This window comes from Babylonia areolata, chromosome 23 (assembly GCF_041734735.1).
Source record: "Babylonia areolata isolate BAREFJ2019XMU chromosome 23, ASM4173473v1, whole genome shotgun sequence".
NCBI classification, from domain to species: domain Eukaryota; kingdom Metazoa; phylum Mollusca; class Gastropoda; order Neogastropoda; family Buccinidae; genus Babylonia; species Babylonia areolata.
In genome coordinates, this window is record NC_134898.1 from 31,181,901 (window position 1) to 31,202,815 (window position 20,915).

A 20,915-nucleotide genomic window follows, 5' to 3' on the forward strand; every position below is an offset into this window, starting at 1 on the left:
AAATCTACGTTCGCGTAAACTAGCTCCTAAAACTGTGGCGGAAAAGTATAATTATGGGCTGGATGGCAACTGAATCAATCTGTTCAGTCATCACGAAGGCATCCAAATTATCTCTCACTCCGCTGTCCACAGCAGAGAACTGTAAATATTTTGTGTCGGAAAAAAAAAAGAAGAAAAAAAAAAAAAAGGTATCAATGCTGAAACACACTACGTCACACTTGAAAGCTAAGGCGGTGGATAAAAAATAAAAAACAACTGAAAAAAAAAAAGTATCAGGCCACTGAACACATTGTGCACAAAACACACTACATTATGGCCACGGCGCATAGAGCCTTGTCTACACAGAGCAGAGTGTCTATAGCCATGGCGCACAGAACCTTGTCAACACAGAGTATCTATGGCCATGGCGCATAGACCCTTGTCCACACAGTGTCTATTGCCACGGTACATAGAACCTTGTCCACACAGTGTCTATGGCCATGGTGCATAGGACCTTGTCAACACAGAGTGTCTATGGCCATGGCGCATAAAACCTTGTCAACACAGAGCAGTCTATGGCCATGGTGCATAGAACTTTGTCAAAACAGAGTGTCTATAGCCATGGTGCATAGAACCTTGTCAACACAGAATGTCTATGGCCATGGCGCATAGAACCTTGTTAACACAGAGTATGTGTGTATGACCGTGGCGCATAGAACCTTACCTACAAAGAACCGTAGTAAAAAAACAACAAAAAAACATAAGAGTATCAACAGCAGGAAGGAACACAGTTAGCAACGATGCCCAAAAAAAACAACCAAGAAAACACCTGAAGAGTCTACCTGATATAAATAACAGCCGATAAATTACAAGCGGAACACGAGAAATGAGGGGGCGGAAGAAGCATCACACAGGGGCCTAAGGTAGCAGCGAGCTTTGGACACACGTGGAAAGATGGAGGTCTCTGGAACTGCACAGCGTATCTTCTAGACGGATGGATGAAACTAAATTACAGAAATAAGTGAATAAACAAAGATTTATAATAATAATAATAGTAAGAAGAAGAAGAAGAAAGACATGAAACAAAACAAAAAAAAAAAGAAGTAAATACTTTATCTGGCAAAGCTTTTCAAATGCAGTTAAAGTTGATTTCATGACAACTCTTGTCGGTTGTTGTATAATATATAAGACGTATTGTAATAATAAATAAATAAATGATATATATATATGAAACTACATAACTTCAAACCAAACACGGCTGGCAGGACAAGTAGCTCACATAATGATTATCATCCTTATCATTATCGACAATAGCGAACAAATGAAGACTTCAGAGTTGTTTACTGTATGAACGGGGAAGAAAGGGAGAAACAAAAAGAACAAAAATAAACAAAGAAAAACGCTGAATTCGACTCAAGACACACACACACACACACACAAAACAATATGTCTACTAAGTCACTTGTAATGGTGATGTACTCTTTTTTTGTCTTTTTTTTTTTTTTTTTTTGCATAACAATGAAACGTTTGAACAAGAAAAAACAAACAAAAAACAAACGGGCCAATGAATGATGTAAACCTGTGCACAGTCATTGCATCTCTCCATAAGCTTTCCAATAAACGCCAATACGGGAACACATCTAAAAATGATCCTTAATCAAAGATTCGCATAAAAACCAAACTGGAAAAAAAAAAAAAAAAAAAACCAAAACACCTGAAAATAACTAAACATCATTCAATGGAGACTCCCTTCCATGTCTTCTTCTTCTTCTTCTCCTTCAGCTCAAAGTGATTCAAGAAATCAGCTGCAATAAAATCATTCGTTAGTGTATATCATCTCAAGAAAATGTGTACTTTGCCCATAGATTACTCCCAAGTTTTAAATATAATATAGATGAAGGAGAAAAAAAAATCAAGCTTGGTCCCCCTGTCTCTGAACACATTTGTTTCGTAAAAAAAGGAGGTCTTTCAACAGAAAGACCGCAATCACAGTCTTTTAGTATTTACTTTCATTATTTAAAAAAAAAAAAAAAAAAAAAAAAAAAAGTCATGACATGTAATCTGTTACAACCGACTGGTCCCATTATCACATTTTGTAGTAATGTAGCTTTGAGGAGCGCTTCTTCTTCTTCTCGTCTCGCTCAAACACACAAAACGTCCGCAAGAAGGTCAAGTCTCTATACACGGGTTTGCACAGGTTAATAAACTCCCTTCGGTGGGGGGAGGAAGGGAGAAGGGGAGGTGGGTAGGAGAGGTGGCAACGTCACAAAGTCTTTCACATCATCCTTTTCTCTCTCGCTCTCTCTCTCTCTCTCCTTGCAATGGATCCTGCTGCGGGATCCTTTCTGGAACACGTTCGATGATGGATGGACTCTCTTTGCGCGGCTTCAGTCACACCTTCTGGCCCCCACACCGCCCAGCCTTTTGGAGACTCCCAAAACACTTAGGAAAGCAAGACTGGGACTTGTGTGTTCGATTCCCAACTTGCCTCTTTCATCCTCGTGTACGTAGCAGACCTACTTGGGCGATTCAGATATTCCCTTCCCCTCTCCCCCCCACCCCCCCTCCACAGCGTGCTATCAGCAAACCTGGCAGAAAACCAGTGCTGCTTTGCTTTTTTTTTTCTTTTTTTTCTTTTTCTTTCTTTCTTTCTTTTTTTCACTGTGTGGGTGGGGGGTGGATTGGGAGGTTGGGGGAAGGGAAGGGGGCAGGGGGAAGGAAGAGGAAGGGATACCGTTTGTGACAGCAAGTCTCCTTGACTTCGTCAGTGTCTCTTGGTAAGAGCTTCATTACCAATAGTCAGAACACATTCACCGTGTAGAGAGTGTAATGTCTCTACAGTGTTGAAAAACAAGACACTCGCGTTTTTTTTTTTTTTTTTTGTTTTTTTTTTTTTTGCATTCATTCCGGTTTCCATTCGCACACATTTTTTTTCTTATTTTATAAAAACAAAACTTTTCAATAAAACTCTTGGATGAATGCCCGCCACATGTGTAGTTCGGCAATAAGGAGAAGTTTCACTTGTTGCAGCGACACACATACACTCACACATACACACACACGCGCACATTCAAATCAAACCAACCACACAAGCAAAATGCATCATGTCCAGACATACACGTATGTACAAGCACATGTATACATACACACAAGCTCACTCCTATGAATATATAATATAGAACTTGACTCTGTCGGCCGATACACTCACAATGGGGGCATTCAAACAAAAATTATGTCAGTAAGGTTATAAAAAAACAAACAATTAAAACAAATGATTAAAAAGAAAAGGATGAAAACTCACACTCTTAACTCCAAAAAATTATTGGAGCGGTTCTCACGGTTCTGCATGCTTAAAATCACCTACATTCATGAAATGCCAATGATGATGCTTTAAATCACACCTGACGAACCAACGTATCAGACCCTACAGATGTTTTTTTTTTCTTAAATTTTGTTTTCTTTATAAAAATATAAAGATTGTTTTTTTCATTATTCAAAACAAGGAACCTGTTTGGTTCTTTTTTTTGTAACACAATATTCCCATCCCCATGATTTTTTTTTCTTTTTTCCTGATGATAAATCAGCACCCAAAATGGAATCAACCAATCATCAAACAAGTCGTTTGACGGTCAAGACGTGCCCAGAATCGTGCAGTCACCGCTACAGTCAAAGAGAGAGTCAGTGCTGAACATAGTGACGGGTCAATACAAACAGCCCTCATAAACCACGGGGATGCTGACTTATGTCAAAACAAATGAACACCACCCATCACCAGCAACCACAACCACTCACTGACAGCTGCACAAACCATGAACACTGCTACTCTCTCTCTCTCTTCCCCTTTCTCTCTACACATTTCTAGCCACACTGTCATCCTCTACCACACATTATAATAATATTCATATATTAATCAGGTTTATCTAAAAAAAAAAAAAAAAAAAAAAATTTCGCTCTCAACTTTCGCTGAAACAAACGAGCGGGTGTGATTATCAATCAGTCCTGTTCTTCGCTGTCTGTTTTTTTTTTTTAGCTGCAGCATGTGGCATAAAGGCTCTTCTTTTAGTGGATGGTGAAGAAGTGGATGATTAAGTAGATCTTATTTTCTTATCTATTTTTATCTAGCTAGCTATTTTAGCTTTAAAAAAGTGACAAGATCTTTTTTTTTTTTTTTTCTATCATTGTTCGAATGTTGTCGCCGAACTCAACAAGCCCAACCACGAGATTACGCACACGCACGCACACACACAAAGACCAGCATACTCAAACGTCCACTCATCCAGTAATGCATTCAGTCTTTGCTGTTGATGATGAGGATACCCTCAATATATATATATTTTTTTTTAAATCTCCGGTCTCCTTCCTTCTTCTTCTAATTCTTTGTTCATCGTGACAGACAGTCAGTGTTGCTGTTGATGGTGACTGATTGATTGATGAAGCAGAGTTGCTGGTCAGTGGGAGGGGGGGGGGATGGTTTGTTCATCACGAGCAGTCAGTAGTTGTTGACGGTGACTGACCGAGTTGGTCAGTGGTGAGTGAAGGGGGTGGAGTGGGTGGGTGGGTGGGTGCTCTGTTTTGGTGGTCAGTGGTGAAGGGCTTTGCTGTTGTCGATGTCGTTGTTGCTGTTGTTGTTGTTGTTGAGAAAGACGTTCTCGTTGTCGACGGCCATGAGGTTGATGTCGCGGACGTCCGTGGGCGTGGTGGACTGTTCCATCACCGGGTGGGAGGGCTTGGCCGGGGCCTCCACCCCCATACCCGGGGTGCCCGCCTCGTTCTGGTTCAGCAGCAGCTTGAGGTTGTGCGTGATGATCTGCTCGATGGACTCCTGGCACGCCCGCAGACATTCCTGGGTACACACACACACACACATCGGTCAAGTGATGGTCATCACGTAACACAGAAATAAAAACGAAAGGTAATATGGGTTGAGGGTTCTCCCCTTCAAGTTATCAGCCACATATGAAACAAACACCAACCATCCCCCCCTCCCCTCCCACCATCACGGAATTCAGTCTGTGTCCACCCACCTCCCGTCATACCACACATACTCCCCACCCCCCACCCCCCGCACACACACCTCACTCCTTATTCCCCCCAAATTTCTGACAATCACTCAGTCTGACTTCAGTGGCAGAGACACAAAAAAGTAATTTCATAAAATTATTTTTCTCTAATTAAATAACAAAACCACAAAGCTCAAACTTTCATGTTTTATTCATTCAGTTACTCAGTTAGTTATTCATTTTATTTTATTCAGCATAACGTGTTTTTACACTTTGATATATTTGTACAACCTTTGTTACATACGTGTGTGTGTGTGGGTGGACAGACTCGGTTGTGGCCTGTGTTTTTTGAGAGATGAGCCTTTCGATGTACACGTAACAAATTTCCAATGATATCATTGAAGATGTGTCGTATTGTACTGAATTGTGTTGTATTGTATTTTACTGTATTGTATGGTATTCTATCGTATCTCTTCCTCCCCCACAACTGACCAGCTCAGTGCGGGTGATCTTGTGCAGGTCCTCCGTGACGGACGGGTAGATACCCAGACCCCTGACGGCGACACCGATGCAGCCGGCAGCGATCATGGAGGGTGGGTACAGCATGAACTTACAGTCTGTAAACACACAACCATGAACGCATTCCATGAATGAACACAGTCTTGTAAAAATACACGTGTCCATTAACTAAAACAACACACAGTGTGAACTGACATGTGTGTAAATACACCCATTCACGCACATGCTATGAATTTACAAGTACGTAATTGACAGTCTTTAAACATACCCATTGAAAACACCCACTGACCCAACCTAGAAATAAACAGTTGGAAAATAATTGTTGCCAGACTAAGTTCAAATAATACTATGAATAAACAATCTAACTAGTTATGTAGGAAGATTATTAAAAAAAACTGGAGAAATGCACTCTTCTGTACACATCGGGCACTGACTTACGAGAGAGAGAGAGAGAGAGAGAGAGAGAGAGAGAGAGAAGAGTAACAATAAAACTAACATTCTCCACGTCGGCTTCCAAGTCGATAAATAATGTAGCGAATTTTGCTCCGTAAAGGGAAGCAACTCGTGGCGACTTACTGGCAAGAAGCAGACGACCGCTTGAGTTGTGACAAAATTAATGGCGGCACACACGACGACACAGCTAAGAAGAAGGAACGAAAAGAGGCCACCTCTCACCGTCAGTGACCCCACAAAGTGACGTGTTTATGATTCCCTGCGTGTCGACCCACGCCGGGTAATGGATCATTCTCTTTGGAGACTTACTTTATTATTTTCTCGTATCGTTGTCTGGATGGAGGGGGCTTTGTGTTCGGGCATAGGAGAGGGGGATGGAGATAGGTCAACGAGTTTGTTGTACTGAAATGCAAAACGAATACCGCTCAAAGAAAATAATGACTGAAGACTGGTGGTTTTGGAAGCTCAGTTAGCAGTTGTGGTAGTTGTGTTCGTCACATTATTACCAAAAAGCCCATGCGATAGTTTTTTGACTCGGTTGCCGCCGTTTCGCTGAGGGCGACGTTTCGTTAGCGATAACATTCCCCAGCGGAGAAATGTCACACATTCCGACGTTGGTCGTGCGGTGAATGGTGAACTTTGCCAACCAGTCAACCCGCCCAAACCGGGCTTGAGAAAACAGCCCCGAGCTCACTTTTTTTTTCTTCATCGAGCTGTTGATGTTCATAAAAACTTCTTACAAAAAAAATAAAAATAAAAAAAGAATAAGAAAATAACTGATGCAATATCATCCCCCATGAGAATCACGGTTTACTTTCCTCTCCAGCCAAAACAACCCCGCGGTCACGTTTTTTGTGCAAAAGGTGACGTTGGGTATGTGTGTGTGTGTGTGTGTGTGTGTTGACAGTGGGGGGGAGGTAGGGTGGAGTGGGAGGTGTTGCGAGGGTGTAAATCCGTTGTGACTTTTTTTTTTTTCATTAGCAGGGAAATGACTGAAAAGACTGACCCCCTCCCCCAACCCCCTCCCCCCTCCAACACACACCAATGCCAGAATGTGTCGCCTACAAACTGAATAGAAACGGGTCGGTATGTCTCAAACAAAAAGACGCCCCCCTTTCTCCATCTTCTTTTTAGAAAAAAATGTAACTGAAAGGCCGAAAGGGTCGACACGAGAACTGACAGTATAATATTATATAAACACAGACACAACAAATGAAATATCTCACCCGTCTTTCAAACTAACTGATAAACGAACTATGTCACCGTCAACACCGTACAAACATCAGCAAGGCAGACACATTTGCCCGTGTCCAAAACAAAACCATGACATTCCCCTCAGCCCCGTCTCAATGTGTTCGTAGTAGTTGTTGTCATGTCAGATACGACCATCTCCTCCTCTCGACTCAGGTTGCCAACCCACCCACCACCCATCCCTTCCCTATCTCTCAATACAAACCAAGACTGAAATCTTTCTGCCCCCCCCCCCTCCTCCAATCCTCTCCATCCCACCTTGTGAACCACTATCCCACCACGGCTATCGACGTTAAAGCTAGATGTCAACAGAACTGAAAGCCACCACCACCAGCCTGCAAACACTGGCCAGACCACACAGTACCTTCCCCATCAAGTCAGCAAACAACCGTCACTTACGGTAGCCTACTTCTCTGGCTGCCTGCTAACGGTACATGGGCAACAGTGACTGTGTGTGCCTTGTAGGCCTCTCTCTCTCTCTCTCTCTCTCTGGGTCTGTTATCTGGGTCAGGCGGAAATGGCAGTTCGTCGTCGGTGACGTGGACTTTTGTTTGGGTCCGGACGGAGTGACGGTGGGGGGTGTTGAGGGATGTGAAAAGGGAGGGGATGTGTGTGTGTGTGTGTTGTGTTGTGTTGTGTTTGTGAGTGAGAGAGAGAGAGAGATGGCGTTGTGGGGATGTTTTGGCAAAGTGTGCGGACAACTGCACAGTTCCTGGTTTAACTTTTATAACCGACAAAAACAATTCTGGTCAAATCAAGTCAGCTCTCAAGAACTGAAAATGCTTGGCGGTGAACATTACTCGGGGGGAAAAAACCGGATGGGAATTCTTGGTGGAGGATTGGGTGGGAGAAGGGGGGCAGGGGGGGGGGGGGGGCGTGGGGGGTGAGGGTAGGGAGAGGGCGTGGCGTGTTGGTTTTTTAGAAGAACGCGTGCGTTAGCAGCGAGCACGGTAGGTGTGGGTGGTGGGAAAGCAGTATGGGGGTGGATAGGTTTTTTTTGCGCAATATCTTAGACGGGGTCCCAACGACCTAGACAGTGCAGACATGATTGCAGCGCACAGTCTGTTCTTGACCGGGGCCCCCATGATGAATCGCTCTGCACGTATTTCGCTTTATGTTTTCGTTACAGTGACGTTCGCGCGCGCGCGCGCGTGTGTGTGTGTGTGTGGGTGTGAGCATGCACACATACGAGCTCGATGTCGCGCATGTGCATTTGAACACAGGTAACGATACGAATGCACGCGTAACGCGCGTTAACCCCAACACGGAGGCAACCAAGCAGAACAGTGCAACCTGTCCAGACAATCAATATCTTGGTCCAGTATATATAGTACAGCCCCCCTTGCTGTTCCTTCTCACGTGTGTGTGTGTGTGTGGAGGAAGTGCAGTTCAACAGTCCCTTGCAGGCAGGCAGACAGGCTGCCTCAGACAGACAGACAGACTGGGGAGGGGAAACGGGGCTGGGGGGCGGGGAGGGAGGGGGGTAGAGGGGGTGGTGGAGAGAGAATACCGCTGTACTTTCCCACGCCAGAAGTGACCCCCGAGCCACACTGATGATGATGACACCATGCATGCACGGTGCGGGCTGTCTGTCCATACCATCCTCCTCCTTCCCCCACCTCCCTCAAACCTCTCATCTCCGCTTAATCCAGACACGCTTTTTGTTTTTGTCGGCTCTTGCTTACTCCCTTACATTCCCACACCCTACCCCACCGTCCCAGCTCTCTCCACCCCCACCCCCCCTCATTCCTCCCTCTCTCTCTCCGCGTTTTCCTCTCAGGTCCGCACTTTGCGAGCCAACTTCTGAATGTAATGTTTTCTGTCAACTGGGAGGGGGGGAGGAAGACGAATCGCACGCGCCAAGACACACGCATCAACTCTCCGCGCACACGGTGATAACAAGCAGCATGATGCTGAGTCTGAAGAAAATAAATCAAAGAAGATAAAAAAATAAAATAAAAAAAATTCTTCCGCCAATCCTCAGCTTCCAAAACTCTGACGTTTTCCTGTTGTCGGGTGTTTTTGATGAATCATCAAAAACCGTGACACTGTGAACGACGCTTTAATTAACGCCAACCAACTCAGCAGTTTCAGACTGCTATCTCTACTCAGTTTTCTTTTCGGATCTTAAGAGCTGACGAATGTGTAAAAAAATAAGCATTGTTTGAAATTAAAAGCATGTTGGGAGAGGCATTGTACAGTTTTGTGACAAGGATTTATTTTAAGCGACTTTCGAGTGAAACGTAGTCTTTTTTCATGCTAGCTGGAGGAGCTGGGTTTCTCTCTCTCTCTCTCTCTTAATATCATTTATATTGTTATTTTGTTCTTTTTCTGCTTCTTTTTTTCTTTTTGTACTTGAGAAATGAATTTCGAAAACAGGCTGGCTTGTCCATAGAGAGAGAGAGAGAGAGAGAGAGGGAGAGCTAAAACGAATGTTCTACGTACTGGTATAGTAAGTTTCGCCAAGTGCATGCGCACGAGCATGCTCACTCAAGACTTCAAACCAACTCCACCCCAAACACGCTCTCTGCACGTTTAGTAGCACTTCCTGCTGTGTGCATGGTCCACTCCCCCCACCCCCATGAATTATGCATGCATACCAAAGTGATGACCGCCAGCCCTTTACTAGCTTGTGGCTACAAGGCAATATCATATATCAATATATATATATATATATATATATATATATATATATATATATATACCAGCCAGCAGTACAGTCCATTTTCGCTGATGCTCGTTCCGCCTCTCATTTGCCAGTCAGCAAGCTGGCACAGAGAGCGTTGAGTGGAAACTCCGTGGACAACGCATTTCCGGTAGCCATCATGTCCTTTGTTCCTTCCCACTTCTGTCAACTTCCTGACTGACTGACTGACTGATTAGACTGACGGACAGGCGCTTAGCGGCTGACGCTGCGTAAAACGCTATCATGTTGATCAATAATTTGGAGCCGCGAAAAAGTCGCGGGTATCATATCGTTTGTCAAAAATTACTATTTCAAATGTTGTATGATCAACAGCGACAAAAAAAAAAAAAGAAAAAAAAAAGAAGATGCTGTTCTTATTTTTCTCCCTCCACCCCTCCCTCTCTCTCTTATCGTGATGTGGTGTAACGTATTTGAATCTGTCCGCACGCTCTCACACATCCTTGAAACAAACTGCGGCATCATCATCATCATGAGACCATCACTATCATCATGAGACCATCATCATCATCATCACGGCAAACATCACCACCTGAATGACTCGTCTTTCTCTCACCTGTGGCACAGATCATCATCATCATCATGAGTTCATCATCATCATCGTCACGGCAGACAACAGCATCATTCACCAACCACCACATGAATGAATGAATGGTCTTCTCTCTCTGTCTCTTTCTCTCACCTGCGGCACAGAGGGCGATGAAGGTCTGGGCGTGCTTCTGGACGTTTGGCAGGGATGCTGGGTGCAGGGCCAGCCTGTGCACGATGTGCGCCACGAAGTCGTTGGGCGTGATGGCCGACAGGTCCCACTTAAGCACCTGCAGAACTGTCGACTCCATGTCCTGCACCACACACACACACAACACGCACGCACAACACGTGTTTACTTTCACTTTCTGGAAGCACCTTTGGTTGGTCAAGACGTTCTGTGATGATTTACGCTTTTTTTCCCCTTCTTTTTTTTCCTCTCTCTTCTTTTTCCAAGACACGTATGGGGGTGTACAGTGGGTGTGGTAATGAGTTAGAGCTTGCGAGGAGAGTTTGTCAAAGTGTGTGTGGGGTGGGGGATTGGCGTGTTATGGTATGAATGCATGTGTGTGACGGCATATTTGTGTCTTACATCATACCTCAGTGTGTGCGTGTCAAGTGTGTGTGTGTGTGTGTGTGTGTGTGTGTGTGTGTGTGTGTGTGTGAGTGAGTGCGCGCGCGCGCACGTTATAACATCATGCCTTTGTAACACCGGGGAGGTGTGATATCGTATGCAACAGGCAAGTCAACTATGAACAGAAAAACAAACAAACAAAAAAAACAAAAACAAAAAAACCCCATACACTCTTATCGCTCTCTCACACACACACAGAATGACAAAGACAGAAAGGGGTAGTGAGTGGAATGCTACAAAATAAAGAAACACTTGACACGGAAAGAAACAACATATTTTTAATTAAATAAACGTCGGCTATTTGGGACCTTCCGCTCCCTTTTAGTTTATCTTTTTTTTCCCCCACACACATTTTGAGAACAAGGCGGCAGTCGCCCTATCTTCCTCAGTCACCCTATCTTCCTCCCACTGCACACCCCACTCAGCACTTATAATACCCTCTCCAACAGGGAGCGCCCGTCTTTCTGAACAACCTTCATCGACCCCCCCACCCTCCAATCCCACCGTACACCCCTCATCTCCATCCACGTCCTCACCTAACTTAAATCCCTGATGAAGCAAGTCCGAGACTTACACTAAGCTTCGTCGTTTTTATTCTATCATATTTAACTGCGGCGAACCCGTACGACTCGGGGACGGTCCGTGTTCAACATGGTTATTGAAGACGTAACCCTTTTTCATCCCTTTGTCTCACTCTTTGTCAAGAGGCGAAGCTTGTCTCCTCTGACGGGAGGGAAATCGTCTCCGCTTTGATGTCCACAGTCTCCTCCCCTGGGAGTCTCTTAGTCTCGCCACCACCGCCCCCCTTCCGAAGCTCGGGCAAGTACTAAGGGTCGCCACCCCCCACCCCCCCCCAACCCGTGGTCAAGAGAGTTCCCATAAAGGCGCCGCCGCCTCCGTTACGACGTTCTAACGGCTGGCTTGAGAAGCCGGGAGGGGCTCGGGAGAGGAGTCAAGAGGCTGTAGCGCATCCCTGGAATCTGTCTTTGATGGCTGCTGGTATATCCCTCGTGCTCTGTTGCTCCCTCAGTACTACCAGGCGAACCCTCATGTAAGGTCCTCTGGCGGCAGTTCGCACACCCCCATCACCCCCTTCACCTAACCGTCCCCCCTCGTCTTCCGGTCTGCCCGGGTACTTTTATGTCCGTTGGAACCGTGTGTGTGTGTGTGTGTGTGTGTGTGTGTGTGGAGAACCTTAGGGGTATTTGATTGACCTCGAGTGGCTTATACCGGGTACATGATTGTTTCCGGGGGAGAGGACTGTTAGTAGGTGTAAGGTAGGGGTAGAGAAGTGGAGACATTCCTTGTCGAAATAGTGGTGAGGTCTCGAGAAATGGGGGAGTGGCTTGCAAAGCGCTGGGAACTTCCCTTCCCTCAAACACAGCGAGTGAGAGACTGACTCGGGCGTACCCGACGTTTTCGTTCGCAATCAGACCATCAATAAGTCAAAAGAAACTCTACCCAAAGTCACCCTGTTTCTTCAACACAAGACAGCAACACTGCCGGCAACCCTACTCCTAACACCACTGCAGGCAATAAATATCAATAAATAATAAGCCTCTGGCGGCAGGGTTTAAACCAATACCTACCCTCCCCTTTTCCCTCAGGTACACGCACATGCTGTACAACAGGTCTTATATTACCTACACTCTGTCTACCTGTTAGCGGCAAACCCAGACACAGTCAAACAGACCTGACCTAGGTAAGTCAACAGCTTTCTACTCGAGGCATTACCTCACTGTCCCTCGACCTCGTCCCCTTCCACCCACCACCCCCAATCTCTTTCGTTCACTCTAAACGCACATACTATACTGAAAAACCCCGGCGATACAAAGTCATGCACCAATAACTATCAAGAAGTTGACTGTTTCCAGCTTTACTTATAGTGAAGCTAAATGTGCCCAAGCGCTTTTTTGTGCTTGTTTTGCACTGACTTTACTTACTGTATCATAGGCTTTTTGCAAAAATTGTAAACACGGTCCCTAAAACCGCAAAGCCGATTACCTGACAGATCGCCTTTGACATGAAGGTGAGATTTCGCCCATAAATCCCATCGTGTTTTTACCGAGTGGCGCTGTGTGTGTCAGATTCTGTGTGGGTCACGCACTAATTCCACTCGGTGTTATTACACATGAAAAAAAAAATAATAATAATAACGCGCCATTCTTACGTATTGAACTCTTTATATGTGAACATTCGCTCCAAACATTCTTCTCTGTTATCCAGATAAATGTAGAGAAAGTGAAGTCTGAAAATAAATAAGAATGAATTTCTTTTCAACGCGGACATATCTCCTGCCGCACAAACCGCTGGATTTCACCGGATTTTTTTTTTTTTTTTTTGTGCGTGTGGATGCACTTATTTTGCTGATATTTGAAAACAACAATGATCATGTAACACGTTGCTCTTGGACAAACGAAGGCGTCTTGCTTTTAATTTCACTTCAAGAATGAACACACACACACACACACACACACACACACAGTGATCCAGCACTCAGCGAACGAGAAAGCCAGCTCAGCAAACAAGTATAGCAGATTAACCCCATTACCGCTCAGCGAGAAAATTACAGGCGTGTTGAGCGAAGCTTGCAATCCAGTTTGTGTAGAAGAAACAAACAAAAAAACCCAAGAAAAAGAAAACAAAACCAAAAACCGAGTTTTAACCAAACATGCCCTGGCTACCCCCCAAGCCCCACTAACTCGATGACTGAAGGGGAGGGGAAAGCCTGAAGCACAAGGCGAGAAGAAACCGGTCCCAAATTAACCGAGGGGTTAAGTCTGTTACTTTGGTGGTCCTTTGAGGCAAAGACATCGCAAGGCGACAAGTACCGATCTATCTATCCATTTGTCTATCTACCAAGGACGAATCTCGTTGTGTGCGGAAAAAGAAAATTAAAGGGATAATTTACTTAATTGAATGCATTTCTTTTGGAAATGATTACATGTGTTATGGGTTTGATTCGGGGACATGACAATAACGAAATCGTTACACATAAGATTCATCTCTTACCACACACACAGCCCCTCTCTCTCATTTCTATTTCGCGATCCTCTTCAGTTCTGTTGGTGGTCGTCTTCGGGTGTGGGAAGAAGACTAGATAAGAACGATTTCATCACACACACACCTCGCTGACTACTGTTCCCCTACTCTCCACCCCATCCCTCAAATTTCACTCAGGTGGTCGGCCAAGGTGTTGGGAGGCGGACAGAGGGATGACCACAGTCTCCAGGAATGGGGGGAAAGGGGAGGTGAGGAGGGAGGAAAGGAGAGGGAGGAAGGGGTGGATCTGGGATGTCCTCACAGCGGAAAAGAAAAGTGGACACAAAGACTAAAGGACAAGACAAAACAGCACCCGTAGTGCCCTGACATTGCCCTCTGTACTTCTCTCCCTTGTTGTTGCTGTTGCTCTCCCCTTTCCTCCTCGATCCGTCCCTGTTTCTTTTTCTGGACCAGTCATTGTTCGTTCACACGCTGGTGGTGTTCCGGACCAACCACATTTTTTATAACTGGATGATGGGCCTCGGGCCTTTTTTGTTGTGAGGTGGTGCGACGTTGTATGGTGGTGTTTTTTTTCTTCAAGGCCAGGGACAAGGACATACTGAGAGACGGGGATATTTCATTGGTTGAGGGAGGGAGATGGTATACAAAGACAATAGAGAAATGGTCAGATCAAGATGTCCTTTCAACTCAAATCAGACGCATTTCGTCAATCAGTTTTCTGTCTCAACTTATCAAAAAAGACACCTCCGGTTGTTTTTTGTTGTTGTTGTTGTTGTTTGTTTGTTTGTTTGTTTTTTGGATTTTTGTTGGTTTTTTTTTTTACTTCTGAACTCAAAACTAGTCAACGTGAAGTTTACTACACACCCAAACACATAAACACAGCCTCTCCACTCTCTCTCTCCCTCCATCCCTCCAATCTTACTTTCTGTCCATCCACCCACCTACATACTTTCGCCATCTCTCTCCATGATCGAGGCAAGTAAGAAATTCCCCTGTGATCCAACCCCACGCCCTCCCCATCAAACCACCCTTCTTAGTTCGGTTAAGCAACGACAGTTCTCTAGTTACACTTCCCACAGAAACAAGTAGGCCAAGTCCACCCACCCCTTTGCCTAATAAAAGCGTAGCTACCTCAGCAAAAACGAACCAGACGTCCTTGTACCTCTCTCTCTCTCTCTCTTACTAGCTGTGGTGTATTTGTAAGCCCCGACTTGTACTATTGGTGTTGGGTGGGGGTGGAAAGCTGGTTACGTGTCTCCATCCGCACACGATGGTGGCCTCGCTTCATTATCAGCCCCCTTACTTCCACATGTCCCCGCTGCTACAGGTCCAACTAACACACAGTCCAGCCAGGCCAGTAAGGACCCAGGACCCTGTGGTCGTAGTTAAGCTCCTGTCAACTTTGTATGAAGGGGGGATAAGCTGTGGGGGAGGAGGGGGGGCGGAAGGAGGGTGTGTTGAGGAGAGGGTGAGAAGCCTATACTGAAGACCCTAAACTCCCCCGTACCGGTACATATGTATAGACTATACATACTGTACGTTTATAAAAAAAAAAAAAAAAAAAAAAAACCAAACCAAAAACAAACAAAAAGCCCCAACAAAAACATAAACAACAACAACAACAGCAACAACAACAAAAAACCAACAGACAGACCCTCCACTCCCACCCACCCTAACAGCCAGTCAGGACGAACCACCGACCCGTCCCATCCCAAAACAACGCAACTTTCATCGAACTCAGCCCGAAACAACATGTTACGTTTACCGAATAGGTCGTTAAACATTAACTCCAATGTTTTATAAATCTGAAAAGTCCCTTTATTATCCCCCCCCCCCCCCCCCCCCCTCTTTCAGTTTCACCCCGATAGCCACAATGTCCTACGTTCTTCATGTACCGAGTGACGACGCCCAAGTTCGCCTTCTGAGTAGTAACTGGTTTCTGAAAAAATGACTGTTCGTCATTCACCATCATCACCGGTTTATCATCTAGACTACTGTAAAAAAAAGGATGCATAATAGTAGAGATAAGAGCGCATGCATACATGCATAGACATACATACATAGTACAAACATACAGAGTGAAAGACGAGAGCGCATAATACATACACACGTAAAAAAGAGTGAGAGAATGAGAGATGCTATTCTTTAGGATCTCATCACCATCATCGTTGTCGTCATCACATACACATGATACGAAGAAAGAGAAGAAAAGAAAAAAAAAAAGACAAGTACAGAGGATTGAGATGGCTGATGCCATGTTTTATGTATGCATGTACGGATAGAAGGATGAATTGATGAGGTGGATGGCAAGTACAATTATTATATTTGAACACACACACACACACACACACACGTACTACAAACACGAACGCACGTACAAGGATACAAACTATGCATCCGTAACATCACATTTGCGACAACTCAGCGTTTTTGTTTTTTTGTTGTTGTTGGTTTTTTTTTTAAAGGGGGGATTGGGGCGGGAAGGGGGGGGGGGGGAGGGGGCACATTCAGTGCAGTGCAAGCTGAGCTTACATGTATGTACAGCATGGTCCTGACCGCTGAGGAATGTGTTTCCCCCGCACCCCATCCCAACCATGTCCACACTACATACACACACACACACATATATATATATATATGTTCATGTGCACGTCCATGGCCCGCTCATGTGGGTTAGTCATCATCTTCGGCACGATAATTGGCCCCACAAATTGCCCACATCATACAATGCCTATAGAGACATAGAGAGACAGGAGGGGGAGGGAGAGAGAGAGGGAGGGAGGGTGAGAGAGGGAGAGAGAGAGGGAGAGAGCGGGATGCAGGGAGAGCGAGCGAGCGAGGGACAGAGAGAGAGAGAGGGGGGGGGAGAGACAGAGGAAGGATATCTTATTTCCTATTTAGAACCGATTTAAAAAAAAAAGATATGTATATTATGTGCACACATATACACACAGACAGACACACATACACACTCACAGACACACACTCACACTGACCGCATAAATCTCTTCTTTTACGACAAAAAAAATCTCAACTGAACACGATCAGCGAACATGGTTTAAATGCCAACACGCAGTCAAGAAAGAGGCACCAGCGATATATATATAGTAATACAAGTTCCTGACCAAATACTACAAACATTCCCGTCGGACCTATCACACAGCGCACAGGTTTCACAAGGAATTCTCTTTTGCTCTCCCAACACCTGTGGTCCCGACCACACAGGCGATAGCAGACTGGATCCGCGGTAGCGCTCATGTACCGCCGAAGCGGGGGCGGAGGTATGTGTGTGTGTGTGTCGTTGAATTCTGTGCTGAAGGCTCGCTTGATTCGCTCACACTCACAGAGAAGCAAGCGATATAGAGCACGTACAAGCCATACAGAGAGGGGCCAATCCTGTTCTTTGTGATCATATGAAAAGATGAAAGCAAAAGCTCGCTTTTTGTGTGTGTGTTCGTATCTTTATTTGTTTCTTCTTCTGTCTTCTTCTTTCGCCCCCCTCCCCCCAAAAACCCTCCTCTCTCTGATACAACGTACTACAAACAAAAATAATATTAAAGGACAATAAAGAAGAAATATTATAGCGGTGGTGGAAAAAGCGTGTCTTCCGTGACTCTGTGTGTGTGTGTGTGTGTGTGTGTGTGTGTGTGAGAGAGAGAGAGAGAGAGAGAGAGAGAGAGAGAGAGAGAGAGAGAGAGAGAGTGGCCGATTTCAGGCGTCCGTGTCCGTGCCTTCGTAGGCTGCTGCATTCCGCTCTGACCACCTTCTGGTCGCCTAGCAACTGGTATACGGCCATACATTTTTTTTTTTTCCCGTCTCTTTTTTCTTTTTTTGAAGAATGGTGGTACGTTTGCCCTGATAGTGCTGTCTTCTCATATTATGTCGCCTCTAGCTTATTTCAGTATGTGTGTGTGTGTTCTTTAGTTTAGCGTCTTTTCACTATCAGCGATATTAGATGTGTGTGTGTGTGTGTGTGTGTGTGTGTGTGTGTGTGTGTTTGATATTTTCGACTGATCTCTGTAATCTATAAAGACAGTAAGTATTGTCCCACTACAGATTTGTAACATGAGGTGATTTTTTCCCCCTGGACGCGATGTCATGAGCAGATCTAAGTACTTGTAGAAACCGCGTGGAGGGTCAATTTATGAGAAAGAAAGACAGACAGACAGACACAAAGACAGACGGACAGAGAGAGAGAGAGAGAGAGAGAGAGAGAGAGAGAGAGAGAGCAGGAGACAGGAAGTACACACACACACACACACACTCTCTCTCTCCAAAAAGCGCTCATCAAAATCAGATCAATACCCAAACAAAACGAAACTATGCACATCCACTCACCACACACACTAAAAACTGAACACACACACACACACACACACACGCGCACACACACAACCTCACATCATAAACAACACCCATAGCACACACTCTAACCCCAGTCATGCACATTTAAAACAAAACACATGCGCATACACACACACACACACCACTTCACAAAGAACACCCATAACACCCACCACCACCCCTCCCACACACCCAACAAACCCACAAGAACAAACAAACGACAATAACAAAACAATGTTTCAACAACAACAACAACAACTACAGCAAAAAAAAGTCGGAAAAACAAACAAAATTCCGTGTACCCTGAGCTCCTGCAAGGTGATTGAATTGTCTGTGTACATGACGAGCTGCTCCGCCGAGATGTGATAGTTCTCCTTCAACTTGGAGGCCAGAAACATGCAGGCCGCCCCCAAGCACTGCAAGCGAGTCCGGTGGATATTTTGCACACACAGAAAACGGTCCAAGTAATTCATGGCCAGGGGAAACACCTCCTCCTCCGTCTTCTGTTCCGTGCACACCTGTTTGGGGAGAGAGGGGTGGGGTGGGAGAGAGAGAGAACAGAAAAAAATGGTGTTAAGTCACTTTGGTAAAAATCAAATCATATTCTTAATCAATAGCCCAGTCTAATAGTGGCATTTCAGGGCTGAATCATATTCGTAAAATCAAACAAGGAAATGAAATAAAGCCAGCGGAAAGAAAAAAAACAAAACAAAAAAAACCGCAACAGAGAATTTTATAAGAACAGAAAAAAGAAGAACTTGTCACACATCTTACTGATAGTGCCTTAACAATGCCGAGTTATGTTCTGTAAAAGTGATGCAGTATTCAGGCGAGGCAACAGAGAATTTGACGGGGAAAGAAAGAGAGAGAGAGAGAGAGAGAGAGAGAGAGAGAGAGAGAGAGAGAGAGAGAGAGAGAGAGAGAGAGGATAGACGACAGAGAGGGAAGGTGAGGCTGAACTGGAAGATCGCTTTAATATGTAGCTATGTATAGGCTAAATCGCTTGTTGCAATGGTGTAAAATAGATATATCTCAACGGTACCAAGTACAGTTGACCGTATTTTTATTTTTTATTTGTTGTTGTTGTTTTTTTTGTTACAGACCACACAACGCAAGTGCAGAAACAGAGAGAAACAGACAGACAGACAGACAGAGACAGACAGACAAAGAGAGAGAGTGTGTGAGGTGTGTGTGTGCATGCGTGTGTATTCAGCTCAAGCAAGACCACATGTATACTCTTTAATGTATACGAAGAAGCAAGTAACGACAAAACAGAATTGTACAAGAACACGAACAAATACGAAAACCCGAAACGCGGACGTCACAAACGACACAGAGTAAACTTTATCCTGACTGGTGCAGTATTTGTTCAGAGAGCTTTCTACAAAGCGTGCAGGACGAATTTTCTGGAACCAGAATCACACACCGTGAAACGCGCTTACAGCCAACTGCATCTAGACATGGCATTGCACGTCAGACTGTTTCACGCATTATACTTTTTTTTTTTTTCGTTCCCCCTTTTTTTTTTTCTTTCCTCGTCCGAACAAAGACCTTAAAATGCCGGATGACTTGCAGCCCCAGTGCATCTATGTAGGAGGAAAAAAAAAAAAGTTGGCGCCATCTCTTCTCCTTCCTCTCTCTCTCTCTCCCCCCCTCCCTCTTTCCCCCAACTGCCGTCATGTGTAATGTGTTAGCGTTCTCAATCCACTGTGAACGTATGCATAAAACATCCGCTCTTTTTCACTGGCTAACTGAGCAATAAGCCAGCCCCAGCCTCTCACTTTGCAGTCAGTCCGCTTTTATTTTATTTTATTTTTCCTCCTCCACAATATTTGCGCCACTGACTAGAACCAGGGGAAAATATTCGTATAAATTCTACCGTGTCATAAAAACGTCGCCATAAACTTGCAACAGAATCTTAGAAACGTTCTTGATCCAGTATATCGACCGTGTGCCGGATCAAGTATTGATTTATGATCAATATGTGTAGCATTCCACCGAGGGTGAGAATTATGATAAACCAAAACAAAAAACAAACAAACAAAAAAAAGCTGCGAAACCAAGGCCGCAGCTCTGGCAAAGTGCCCAAGGATGTTGGGTCTGCGCAAAGTGTGATAACTTCACCAAAACGGACCCTACAAGAGCTCTATCAGGCACCAAACCACGCCGCTATGTCTGCGCCTAGCTGCCCACACTAAATAACCTATCAAACAGATCCGCCCCAGAAGAAAAGCCGCGCGCTATGCTGACTGACTGAAAATGTGGCAGACCATCAGTGCCCCGGCCCCGGCCCCGACTTTTACTCCGGAAAAATTCTTAAAAAATGGACATGCACCTTTTACGTCCGATTTTATGATGAAATTCCTTCCTCGAGCCATTTCTCTAAGTGTTGATGCGTGTTTGAGAGGAAAGAGACGGAGGTTGATGTGAGAAAAAAAACAAAAACGAAAGTATGTGGTATGTGACAAGGAGACGATTTTTTGTGGTTTAATTTTTTTAA

General features: G+C 44.8%; 1 protein-coding gene across 2 annotated transcripts in view; it reads right to left on the reverse strand.

Moving 5' to 3' along the window:
• Positions 1 to 243: 243 nt before the first annotated feature.
• LOC143298105 (G1/S-specific cyclin-D2-like) overlaps positions 244 to 20,915 on the reverse strand; it is a 21,276-nt gene continuing 604 nt past the window's right edge. The window contains exons 2-6 of one of the 2 annotated variants that reach the window (XR_013057350.1): positions 18,718 to 18,933; positions 10,589 to 10,748; positions 5,472 to 5,596; positions 456 to 4,822; positions 244 to 417 (exon numbers count right to left, since the gene is read on the reverse strand). Coding sequence is in view for 1 of the 2 variants with exons in the window: in XM_076610796.1 (XP_076466911.1) it covers positions 4,559 to 4,822; positions 5,472 to 5,596; positions 10,589 to 10,748; positions 18,718 to 18,933 (765 nt within the window). In the remaining variant the exon portion in view is untranslated. Of the gene's footprint in view, positions 4,823 to 5,471; positions 5,597 to 10,588; positions 10,749 to 18,717; positions 18,934 to 20,915 lie in introns of both variants that reach the window. The other variant, XM_076610796.1, reaches the window with a different exon arrangement.